Source organism: Pecten maximus, chromosome 2, assembly GCF_902652985.1.
Source record: "Pecten maximus chromosome 2, xPecMax1.1, whole genome shotgun sequence".
Lineage (NCBI taxonomy): Eukaryota > Metazoa > Mollusca > Bivalvia > Pectinida > Pectinidae > Pecten > Pecten maximus.
This window is the reverse complement of record NC_047016.1, coordinates 51,855,305-51,867,827: the sequence shown is the minus strand read 5'-3', so window position 1 is coordinate 51,867,827 and position 12,523 is coordinate 51,855,305. Positions and strand designations below refer to the sequence as shown.

Below are 12,523 nucleotides of genomic sequence, written 5' to 3'. Positions count from 1 at the left end.
AGGGGCATCATTGTCACAGTGTAGTGGGGTATCATTGTCACAGTGTAGAGGGGTATCATTGTCACAGTGTAGTGGGGTATCATTGTCACAGTGTAGAGGGGTATCATTGTCACAGTGTAGTGGGGTATCATTGTCACAGTGTAGAGGGGTATCATTGTCACAGTGTAGTGGGGTATCATTGTCACAGTGTAGAGGAGTATCATTGTCACAGTGTAGAGGGGTATCATTGTCACAGTGTAGTGGGGTATCATTGTCACAGTGTAGCGGGGTATCATGGTCACAGTGTAGAGGGGTATCATTGTCACAGTGTAGAGGGGTATCATTGTCACAGTGTAGAGGGGTATCATTGTCACAGTGTAGAGGGGCATCATTGTCACAGTGTAGTGGGGTATCATTGTCACAGTGTAGAGGGGTATCATTGTCACAGTGTAGTGGGGTATCATTGTCACAGTGTAGAGGGGTATCATTGTCACAGTGTAGAGGGGTATCATTGTCACAGTGTAGAGGGGTATCGTTGTCACAGTGTAGAGGGGTATCATTGTCACAGTGTAGAGGGGTATCATTGTCACAGTGTAGAGGGGTATCATTGTCACAGTGTAGAGGGGTATCATTGTCACAGTGTAGTGGGGTATCATTGTCAGTGTAGTGGGGTATCATTGTCACAGTGTAGAGGGGTATCATTGTCACAGTGTAGCGGGGTATCATTGTCACAGTGTAGAGGGGTATCATTGTCACAGTGTAGAGGGTATCATTGTCACAGTGTAGAGGGGTATCATTGTCACAGTGTAGTGGGTTATCATTTTCACATTGTAGAGGGGTATCATTGTCACAGTGTAGAGGGGTATCATTGTCACAGTGTAGCGGGGTATCATTGTCACAGTGTAGTGGGGTATCATTGTCACAGTGTAGAGGGGTATCATTGTCACAGTGTAGTGGGGTATCATTGTCACAGTGTAGTGGGGTATCATTGTCACAGTGTAGCGGGGTATCATTGTCACAGTGTAGTGGGGTATCATTGTCACAGTGTAGAGGGGTATCATTGTCACAGTGTAGAGGGGTATCATTGTCACAGTGTAGAGGGGTATCATTGTCACAGTGTAGAGGGGTATCATTGTCACAGTGTAGAGGGGTATCATTGTCACAGTGTAGAGGGGTATCATTGTCACAGTGTAGAGGGGTATCATTGTCACAGTGTAGAGGGGTATCATTGTCACAGTGTAGAGGGGTATCATTGTCACAGTGTAGAGGGGTATCATTGTCACAGTGTAGAGGGGTATCATTGTCACAGTGTAGAGGGGTATCATTGTCACAGTGTAGAGGGGTATCATTGTCACAGTGTAGAGGGGTATCATTGTCACAGTGTAGAGGGGTATCATTGTCACAGTGTAGAGGGGTATCATTGTCACAGTGTAGAGGGGTATCATTGTCACAGTGTAGAGGGGTATCATTGTCACAGTGTAGAGGGGTATCATTGTCACAGTGTAGAGGGGTATCATTGTCACAGTGTAGAGGGGTATCATTGTCACAGAGTATCATTGTCACAGTGTAGAGGGGTATCATTGTCACAGTGTAGAGGGGTATCATTGTCACAGTGTAGAGGGGTATCATTGTCACAGTGTAGAGGGGGTATCATTGTCACAGTGTAGAGGGGTATCATTGTCACAGTGTAGTGGGGTATCATTGTCACAGTGTAGCGGGGTATCATTGTCACAGTGTAGAGGGGTATCATTGTCACAGTGTAGAGGGGTATCATTGTCACAGTGTAGTGGGGTATCATTGTCACAGTGTAGAGGGGTATCATTGTCACAGTGTAGAGGGGTATCATTGTCACAGTGTAGAGGGGTATCATTGTCACAGTGTAGTGGGGTATCATTGTCACAGTGTAGAGGGGGTATCATTGTCACAGTGTAGAGGGGTATCATTGTCACAGTGTAGAGGGGTATCATTGTCACAGTGTAGAGGGGTATCATTGTCACAGTGTAGAGGGGTATCATTGTCACAGTGTAGTGGGGTATCATTGTCACAGTGTAGAGGGGTATCATTGTCACAGTGTAGAGGGGTATCATTGTCACAGTGTAGCGGGGTATCATTGTCACAGTGTAGAGGGGTATCATTGTCACAGTGTAGTAGGGGTATCATTGTCACAGTGTAGAGGGGTATCATTGTCACAGTGTAGAGGGGTATCATTGTCACAGTGTAGAGGGGTATCATTGTCACAGTGTAGAGTGGTATCATTGTCACAGTGTAGAGGGGTATCATTGTCACAGTGTAGAGGGGTATCATTGTCACAGTGTAGAGTGGTATCATTGTCACAGTGTAGTGGGGTATCATTGTCACAGTGTAGCGGGGTATCATTGTCACAGTGTAGAGGGGTATCATTGTCACAGTGTAGCGGGGCATCATTGTCACAGTGTAGTGGGGTATCATTGTCACAGTGTAGCGGGGTATCATTGTCACAGTGTAGCGGGGTATCATTGTCACAGTGTAGAGGGGTATCATTGTCACAGTGTAGTGGGGTATCATTGTCACAGTGTAGTGGGGTATCATTGTCACAGTGTAGAGGGGTATCATTGTCACAGTGTAGAGGGGTATCATTGTCACAGTGTGGTGGGGTATCATTGTCACAGTGTAGTGGGGTATCATTGTCACAGTGTAGAGGGGTATCATTGTCACAGTGTTGTGGGGTATCATTGTCACAGTGTAGAGGGGTATTATTGTCACAGTGTAGAGGGGTATCATTGTCACAGTGTAGCGGGGTATCATTGTCACAGTGTAGAGGGGTATCATTGTCACAGTGTAGTGGGGTATCATTGTCACAGTGTAGAGGGGTATCATTGTCACAGTGTAGAGGGGTATCATTGTCACAGTGTAGAGGGGTATCATTGTCACACTGTAGAGTGGTATCATTGTCACAGTGTAGAGGGGTATCATTGTCACAGTGTAGAGGGGTATCATTGTCACAGTGTAGAGGGATATAATTGTCACAGTGTAGAGGTGTATCATTGTCAGTGTAGCGGGGTATCATTGTCACAGTGTAGAGGGGTATCATTGTCACAGTGTAGCGGGGCATCATTGGAGGTAAGTCTGTCGGGTATCATTGTCACAGTGTAGCAATCAGTAAATATCAATTTTTTTTTCTCCGACTTTTTCTATTTATTCCAGTTTCATTAAACTCATAATTAAATTAATAGCCTGACAATGATTTTCGTTAGTCTGTCACAGGTGAGCTTTGTAATCATTGATTAACAATAATTTACGTTTGATTTTGTAGGTGTTGTTGCTCTAATCTTCTTCATCATTATCATCCTCGCCATCATCGGTTTCATCTACTTCCGTGAGAAGGGCGATTACAGCACAAAAGAGGCCAAAGGTCAAGATCTTGCCGATAATCCAGACACTGCTGTTGTCTACAACCAGACAGGTGTACCAGATATTGCTAAGCGACGAGAGTGGTTTATATAGATATGCAAATCAGCAAAAGTGCTTTATGTCAACAGTTAGGCTCGATGTACATTGTTACATTGTTACATATCAGGCAATATGTGATATATCACATAAGACATGACACATATATCTGCTGGTCTATTTTCATAACAATATTTGCCATCAACATATCAACAGTTAGGCAAATTGTTTATATACATATCAACAGTTAGGCAAACTGTGCATATACATATCAACAGTTAGGCAAATTGTTCATATACATATCAACAGTTAGGCAAATTGTTCATATACATATCAACAGTTAGGCAAATTGTTCATATTACATATCAACAGTTAGGCAAACTGCATATACATATCAAAAGCTTGGATATAAGTTGCATTTGTTAAATACCAGCAGTTTTGAAAGATATTTTATGTCACCATTTAAGCAAACCGTGTTTTCAATTGTTTACTAAAAATGATGTGTGGTGGCATGACATCATTAAGTTAAATTTCATTTGTAGAGGTGAACTACATAACATTATCAAACAAAATTGTTTGTATTGCTGGAACGAGGTAATGTAAAAACCTTCATTTATAACTATGAAAATATCTAGTTAAAAATGTTTGATCATTGGAAATGGCTCAATATCTGTCTTGATAGTCCAAGTAAATATAAGAAATCTCAAATTGTATATTGTGCATATTTTTTTAATCTCAAGGCATGATTTTTATTCCTGAAATACTGTCATGCAGTTGTTAAGATTGATATGAAGTTGGGAATGAGAGATAATCTTGATGAGCTGCCATATTAGAATGTGATACATGTATTTATCAAAGGTTTTACATATCAGGATCATATCAATAATTTGTAGCAGAAAGATTTTTTTTTTTGTAGATAATTTGTACATTGTAAAATAATGATTTGTATATTTTGTACATAGAAAACTTTTTATATGAAAACCTACATTGTATAAATCGTCATCCTTTTCAGTGATTCGTCTCTCATCATATCATCCAAGTTCTCATTAATTATGGTGTTGATCGGCCATGCTGATTTTCTTCTGTCCACATTCCTATGTAGATATCTAACTCTCAGATGTTTTATTTTTTATAAGATTAACTTAAAGCAAGGAATTCTAATACAAAAATGTTTTTTTTTAACAAAATTGATGAATTTCGCGTTCATAAAAGTCTACTTTCTAAGTATGATTTTCACTTGTTTTAGAAAAGTCTTATTAAGTTTTTGTCGTGATTTTTCCAATTGACAGCCTTGAAAATCATTCCAATTTATATACATCAAACATTGTTTTTGTTAATTGTCATAAATTTCTGTTGTGTAAGGATATGCGGGAGGAGACTGTGTTATAAGAAATGGGTTATGTATTTTTGAAAGAATGTTATGAGTTTGTGAACAGCTCACAATATCAACCGTCCGTACATCCGAAATATGAATAAATACCATTAACCGCGATAAAATTACCTCCCTTTATCAAATCCAACTTTGAATTGTTTCAAACTGTCTATATCAATAGTAAATTGGTTGTAAACATTTATGCTTGGCATTCATGTCAATAAAATTTTTCAAACTTCATAGGAATAAAACCACTGGACACTTGAGACTTTCTTCGTTTATACATAGGTCATGATACAGTGAAAATATATTGGAACAGCAGAAAAATTCATCACATGGTATACAATTTTTGTTTTCAAACCAATCATGAGCTATATAGTACCGATAGGGTACTGGCCCCTCTTCTATGGCACTACATTCCACTGACTTCGGAGAAGCTACAAGGTCCTGAACGAATTTTACCTCCTGTATTTAATGTCGGAATATAACCACAGAATTCATGTAGCGTTATTCAGGAAAACAGAGCAATGAGAGAGAGATATTGGGCGTGTGTTGTATGAATGTATGTGTGAAAGTGCTTTAGGTGTCTAGAATAAATATTTTTATACACAATTTATAATTGATACAAATGTATTAATAGGTTTTATGCAATAAATGAAATAAATCGGATGTACTAATACACATGACTTAGATTTTGTATCTTTGACAGTAACTTGTTTTAGAAACTTTTCCCCACCATCAACAGATGGTGGACTATTGTTATCATTATTTGTAATAATTAGTATATGCAGGCTCTCCTTCCCCTTGATCCCATTCAATTTTGAGCCCGATCATAAAAAAGAGGCCAAATGGGCCTGTATTGCTTACTTGCTACAAATGCAATTTATGTCATGTTGATGCTAAGCTGAATACCTCTTAATCCACACTAAGTGCCCTTGCCCATTTCATGAACCTAGCTCTCTTGCCGATTCAGACAAAAAATAAAACACAGTTGACACCTGTAACCTTGAAAGCAAGAAAAGTTGCTTCTAGCCAATATCATTATCCTGGGCCTCTTGATTTTAACACATTTAACACCTGTGACCTTCTATGAAATGAAGTCAAGGTCATTCATTTGAACAATCTTTGTACCTCTTTCACCCAGCATGCTACAGGCATGATATCGGTTCTCTGGTCCATTTTGTTATTGAGAAGTTGTGACCTTATAAGTAGGTCAAGGTAATTCATTTGAACAAACTTAAGTCATCCATCCCCACATGCTACCTCTTGGTCTCTTCAATACTGAGAAGTCTTTAACAGATTTAACACATTCAAGTCCAATTCACTTGAAATAAGGTCATTGACAAGTGAATTTATAATAAGAATTTTACACTCTTTACCCAGGATACTACAGGTCAAATGTCGGGTCTCTGGGCCACTTCGTTATTGAGAAATTGTTCACACATTTTAGCATATATTTGACTAGTGACCTGGAAGTAGGTCAAGGTCATTCATTGCAACAAACTTGAACCTCATCCTAGGATGCTAGTGGCCTTATAGCATGACCCCGAAAATTACCCCCACACGTATAGTTTACGTGTCGAAATCACGAAATTAACCACCCGCGAAAATAACCACGTTTTAGTAAGTCGATTCGGTTATGCTTTGTATCGGCCTGTATTCATGAAACCATACCTATGTTCAAATACACAAATTGTGCTCCGGCTCAGCTCAATGTTTTTAGCAACATTGATCTATATATCTTACGATTTTATTAATAATTTTTCAATGTTTTGAAGGAATTTTGGAAAGACATATTTTGATGTTTAGCTTTTTCTTTTAAACATCTTTTTCCTGATATAAGTGAGTTTAAAGGAAGTTGGGTTGAGAACAGATTTCATGCTTGATCATGAAAATGGTTTCATGAATACACAGGCCAAGGTGTAGAAAATAACAACAAAAACATCAGGATAATCTTATAATACTTTATATAAAATATCGCAATAGTATATAATTTTCCCTTCATGGTTTCATTTTATAAAACATTAAAAAGAGGTAATCTTTGGGAGACAAATATTCCAGTAACAGTGTTCTCAATGTCGAGTATTAAATCTTCCTGCTTCGCCGCATTGATCTCTCAGAGTACAGTTGTCTGAATGCCGGTATACATTGTACTTGTTGGAGGAAGACTTCAGAGTTTGACCCTGGAATTCCCTTTTGTTAAATTTTATAAAAAAATTAATATTTTTAGAACATTTTAACTATTGACATTTACTCTACTCCTATAACATAAGAGGCTGCTGGTCGGCCCTTTTTCTATCGGATATGATTTTGCCGACTGTTACACGGCGCCTGTCAAAAGTATCTTGCGGTGTAAAACCTCTAACATTGTTGGAGTAACATTTACCCTTGCATAGAAGACATTGGATATTTAACACTGTAATTATTCTGTAATGCAGGGTCAATGTACAGGAACTCGTAAATAAATATGTTGAAGCCATTCTACATCCTGGCATGCTGTGGTTGTCTTTGGGGGAAATTATATTGAAGAATAAATTTACATTAAAACACATAAATAATTCTAAGAGTGAGAATTTGAACAAAAAATGTATTTTCTATGTGATGTGCCTACCAGTTATTACACTTATATGAAAAAAAAATTCAATCTAATTATTAACTAGAACATAAAATTGAATTTAAAAGTGGTCACTGCTGGTCTCAAAAGGTATCAGAAAACCAAATTTCAAACAGTCTTTGCCCCCAGATTTCCATTCCTACTTTCTCTGCCTTTATAAGATGGTCCATTGTCCAGTATGACAAGAAGAATATCTGCCTAAAAATAACCCAGCCTACAAGCTTTATTTCACACAATGACTATGTTTCTTGTACAGGTGTAGATTGCTTGAAAATGTACAAATTACTGAGTAAGAATCTGTCGTCATTTTCTTTCAAACATATTTGTTTGGTCATGTTGATTAGGGAAGTAGGTAAATATGGGAATCTCCTTTGCATGACGAGATAGATTGGATAAAATTTACATTAATATGGTTATAATTACACATTTTTCAAAACTGAACATGATATGGAATTTAGTTAGGGATGTTTATTTTTGCTTCAACAATGACCACTTTTTTTGATATTTCATAAATTAAAAATAAGAATATTTTTACTGAAAATGAAGAATGTAATTCTTGCTCGAAACACATTCTATTCTAGTTTATTTGTATGAGAGATTCTCCAAGGCATCAAATGCTACAACAAAATAAGGTTTGTTAGGAACAAGAATTACGGAGTTATGTCCCTTGTGGGTTGTGCTATCTACATTAGATTATATATTATATATTAAAAATTAAACTTTACTTATCTGCTCTTATATCATTGGGAAGCTACAATGTCCTCGCATCATAATGTTCCTGGCCTGAAAATTTTACCGTTTTGAATAATGAAATTTTCACATAATTCATTGCACTTTTTACCATTAATATATCTATTTAATATATAATTATAGTTGTTTGTCTTTAGAAGTTACTTATCCCAACATTAGAGCTGAGCAAAAGCAGAACCTGTTTGTTTATAAGCAATGAAGGAAGTGTCTTCTTTCCTCAAAAGGCAACGGAGATAAAACGGGTATACAGATATGAACACAAATATGTATCACATGTATATTAATTTCACACAGGTTCGTGAAAGGACTGTTGACGAAACACATTTTGTAATGTAATATATAAACACTCATCAGGCAGAGACGACAGTGAACACGACAGAACTCCTTAACATGCTTAACAGTCACACAGATGTACACAAACGTACACAAAACTGATACCAAATATTCTCTTATTTATACCCTAACACCAACAATAATATGATGCCAGCCTTCAGGCAGATTTTGATTATTAAAGTGATATTTCTTGCTCTTCACAGTAAAAGTCTACTATATATCTTAATTTGTATTGAGTAATTATCACACTGGTCCGTAACGTTTTTTTTATGTATTATAGGTTGTCATTTAAAAACGTTCTGCGACATTATGAAACATGAAATGATTCTAAATTCTAATACTGTTTTAGAATTTAGTTCACTGATCTAAATTCTATTTAGCTGACGGAAACTAGAAATATGTTTTAAATACTGAATTCCCTGTCATAATAACAACCTCTCTTTCACTTTTTTAAAAAACAATTATATATCAGTGAGGTCTCTATATTAGCACTTTTGTAGTAAATAAATCTAGTTAACTAAAACGTTAACGGCAACAACAGCTGATCGAGGACATTACAAGCAAAACAGCTGCTGATTGGTCGACAATAGTCATTGTAAATGTTGCTGATTGGTTGAGAGCATAAGAAGCACCAGCAGGTGTTGATTGGTTCAGTATATATTGCTTATGGAGTGAGCCTCTTGGGGTCACGAGGGAACATGGACGTCTTCCTGATGTTGTCAAGACCGAGGTACAGCATACATACCCTCTCCATACCTGCAGAATTAAAACTTTGCTTTTAAAATCTAATTTTTCATTCGTTCATGATGCTTTAAATTGATCTGTATCTTTTTATGAAAGGAACTTAAAATAGCACAGAAAGTCATTTATAAAACATATAATGATTCTAGTTTATCGTAACATACTATACTGAACTTGTTGAGTACAGACTTTGGCTTCTCCTTTGTATGGTTCTGATTTGAAATACAATAATGGCTCAAACAAGATAAATTCTCCAATGTCATTTCTACAGTATGGAGGATAACCATATCTCAAGTCATATTGGGACAGAAAATTCCTCCTGGCTAAATCAATTTAGGCAACTAATGCCAAAGAGAGTCCTGTAATGTTAACAGCATTTCTACTTACCTATACCTCCTCCAGCGTGAGGGGGTGCTCCATATTTGAAGGAATCAATGTATGCCCTTATTTTCTCTAGATCTGAAGGACAAAAAATATTTCTAAGCAAGTTTTCATTTTTGTTAAATTACCCTCAGCAATAAGACGCAAAGTGTAGGAATATTACCACAGTTCAGGATGAAATTAACTCCAGGTTTAATACATATAATGGTAAGTATTAAAAGGTTCTACTTGATATTTGTGTAGTGTCCTCGTCAATGACAATAGATTGTTACAGCTTTATTCTACGGTATATGATCAGTCTGGAGATGAAGAGATTAACTGTAAACAAATGTAACCATCACTGGCTCAATAGAGATTTAACAAGTTAAGTGATCCATGATTCTTATAACTAGTTCACAGAGCTTACAACACGTCCATACAGCTTGTAACTAGATCATAGAGCTTGTAACTAGATCATAGAGCTTGTAACACGACCATACAGCTTACAACACGTCCATACAGCTTGTAACATGACCATACAGCTTGTAACATGACCATAAAGCTTGTAACTAGATCACAGAGCTTGCAACTAGAGCATATAGCTTGTAACTAGATCATAGAGCTTGTAACTAGATCATAGAGCTTGTAACTATATCATAGAGCTTGCAACTTGACTATAGAACTTGTAACTAGATCATAGAGCTTGTAACTAGATCATAGAGCTTGTAACCTGACTACAGAGCTTGTAACTAGATCATAGAGCTTGTAACCTGACTACAGAGCTTGTAACTAGATCATAGAGCTTGCAACTATATCATAGAGCTTGTAACTAGATCATAGAGCTTGCTACTCAACCAGTGCGCTGGTATTTTAATCACAGAGCTTACAGCTACATCATATAACTAGATCATAGAGCTTGTAACTACAGCATATAGCTTGTAACTAGATCATAGAGCTTGCAACTAGATCATATAACTATATCATAGAGCTTGTAACCTGACTATAGAACTTGTAACTAGATCTTAGAGCTTGCAACTATATCACAGAGCTTGTAACTATATCACAAAGCTTATAACTAGATCATAGAGCTTGTAACTAGATCATAGAACTTGTAACTAGATCATAGAGCTTGTAACTAAATAGAGCTTTCAACTTGACTATAGAACTTGTAAGTAGATCTTAGAGCTTGCAACTATATCATAGAGCTTGTAACTTGATTGTAGAGCTTGTAACTAGATCACAGTTTGTAACTAGATCATGTAACTAGATTATAGAGCTTGTAACTCTGCCATGAAAGAGCTTGTAAGCTAGATCATAGAGCTTGTACCCATATAATAGTATAGAAAGCTTGTAACTTGATCATATACTTGGGTATATAGAGCTTGTAACTAGATATTAAGGAGGCTGTATCATAGTAACAAGTAACTAGAAGTTCAGTCTTACCAATTCCGTGATGTGTTGCCCTCTCAATCAGGAAATTAGGATCATGTACCCGCTGGGCCCCAGACAGGATCTCCTCTCCTCGCATAAACATGTCGTAGGAATTGGACCATTTCTGGTAAACACACAGAGACACGGGACTTAGAAAATGTTTATAACACTTACCTACAATACACTACTCGTCGTGTGAGAACATCATCCCCTAGGCCTACTGGCTTACTGAACATTGTATAATGTCATCATTGCTACATTCTCTATTATGTTAATCTTTTTAACCAATTGTTAACATCAAGTGGGAGGAAATAGGCTGATTTAGATGTATACTAAAGACTGTACCTTGCTGTGAGGGTCTGGCATCGTGTAAAACGGTCGTACAGCCAGTGGGAACTTGTCCAGGATGTAGAAATCAGTGTCATACTACAACAAAAGAATGGAATGTAAAATTTACTACTTAATGCCAGGTAATGTCATAGACCACAAACTGTTTACCTTTATTTAACATGCCTTGTACCAGGGAAAAACATATTCCTACAGAGCACCCAACCAGGGATTAAACTTCATCTCTAGTGTGATAATTCATGGTTCTATAACTAACAACTAGGGCACAGAAGTATTTCTTATATTTTTGAAAGGAAGCTACTTCAACGTCCGTAATATTTCACCTTGGCTTTGACAAGTCGCCCCAGGAATTTTTCATTGGGAGTACTGAGATCATCCTCATCGTCCATCTCTACACCATTGTCTCTCAGCATCTGGACCGCCTCCACATACTCCAGGCGTAAACTATAGGTAAACAAGGGTATTAAAATTTTCACTATATGGACCCTTCATTTCATTACACAACTGGTGTAATAAGTTCAGGATAACTGGTCCTTTTTATTGGGAAAAAATCTTTTATGGCTAAAGATGATGAGGATTATGATGTGATCAAAAGTTGAGGAAAATGATATCTCAACTTTAAGCGATTTTTTCTGTACAGACCAGATATACACGTCGTGGATTTTTCATCCCCTATGGTGAAATGTGTATCTTAAACAGGTAAAAGATGTCTCTTCATCTGATTCACTTAACAGTTCTCCAGGAAATCATGCTTTTTTTACAATAACTTCAAACTCCTGTGGTTTTCCCCAATTGTTTGAAGCAAGAAGAGTTTATTTTTTGTTAAAATTACAAAAAAGACCATAATTCCACCAAGTAATTCAATCAGTATCAACATTTTGCCATTTCATTCTATCTTCCAAAATAGTGAAATATAGAAACTCCATAAGAGAATATTCCTCCACCAATTTTATTAAACATTTTTTTTTCAGGTACATTTTTTTTATATCACGACCTGAACATTCAGACATATAGAGACTTCTGCCAGGGTTGGGACCATGGATTCAGCATCCGTACAAAATACTACTGTAATAGGATACTCACCTTGGTTCAAGAAATTTAAACGGCTCTGATGGAAACTGTTTGTTAATTGTTGCTATTTCTTCCTGAAAACTAAAATCAAAGTCAAA

At 36.9% G+C, this 12,523-nt stretch overlaps 2 protein-coding genes across 3 annotated transcripts in view; one reads left to right on the top strand and one right to left on the bottom strand.

Moving 5' to 3' along the window:
• The window catches only part of LOC117322428 (neurexin-4-like), a 29,208-nt gene extending 23,752 nt beyond the window's left edge, over positions 1-5,456 (top strand). Inside the window, exon 24 of the mRNA XM_033877344.1 lies at positions 3,272-5,456. Coding sequence (XP_033733235.1) covers positions 3,272-3,462 — 191 coding nt within the window. The 3' untranslated portion in view covers positions 3,463-5,456. The remainder of the gene's footprint in view (positions 1-3,271) is intronic.
• Positions 5,457-6,727: 1,271 nt separating this feature from the next.
• The window catches only part of LOC117322431 (aspartate--tRNA ligase, cytoplasmic-like), a 31,046-nt gene continuing 25,250 nt past the window's right edge, over positions 6,728-12,523 (bottom strand). For both annotated transcript variants that reach the window (XM_033877346.1, XM_033877347.1), the window contains exons 10-15: positions 12,438-12,506; positions 11,678-11,798; positions 11,352-11,432; positions 11,019-11,130; positions 9,603-9,674; positions 6,728-9,230 (exon numbers count right to left, since the gene is read on the bottom strand). In XM_033877346.1, coding sequence (XP_033733237.1) covers positions 9,139-9,230; positions 9,603-9,674; positions 11,019-11,130; positions 11,352-11,432; positions 11,678-11,798; positions 12,438-12,506 — 547 coding nt within the window. In that variant the 3' untranslated portion in view covers positions 6,728-9,138. The remainder of the gene's footprint in view (positions 9,231-9,602; positions 9,675-11,018; positions 11,131-11,351; positions 11,433-11,677; positions 11,799-12,437; positions 12,507-12,523) is intronic.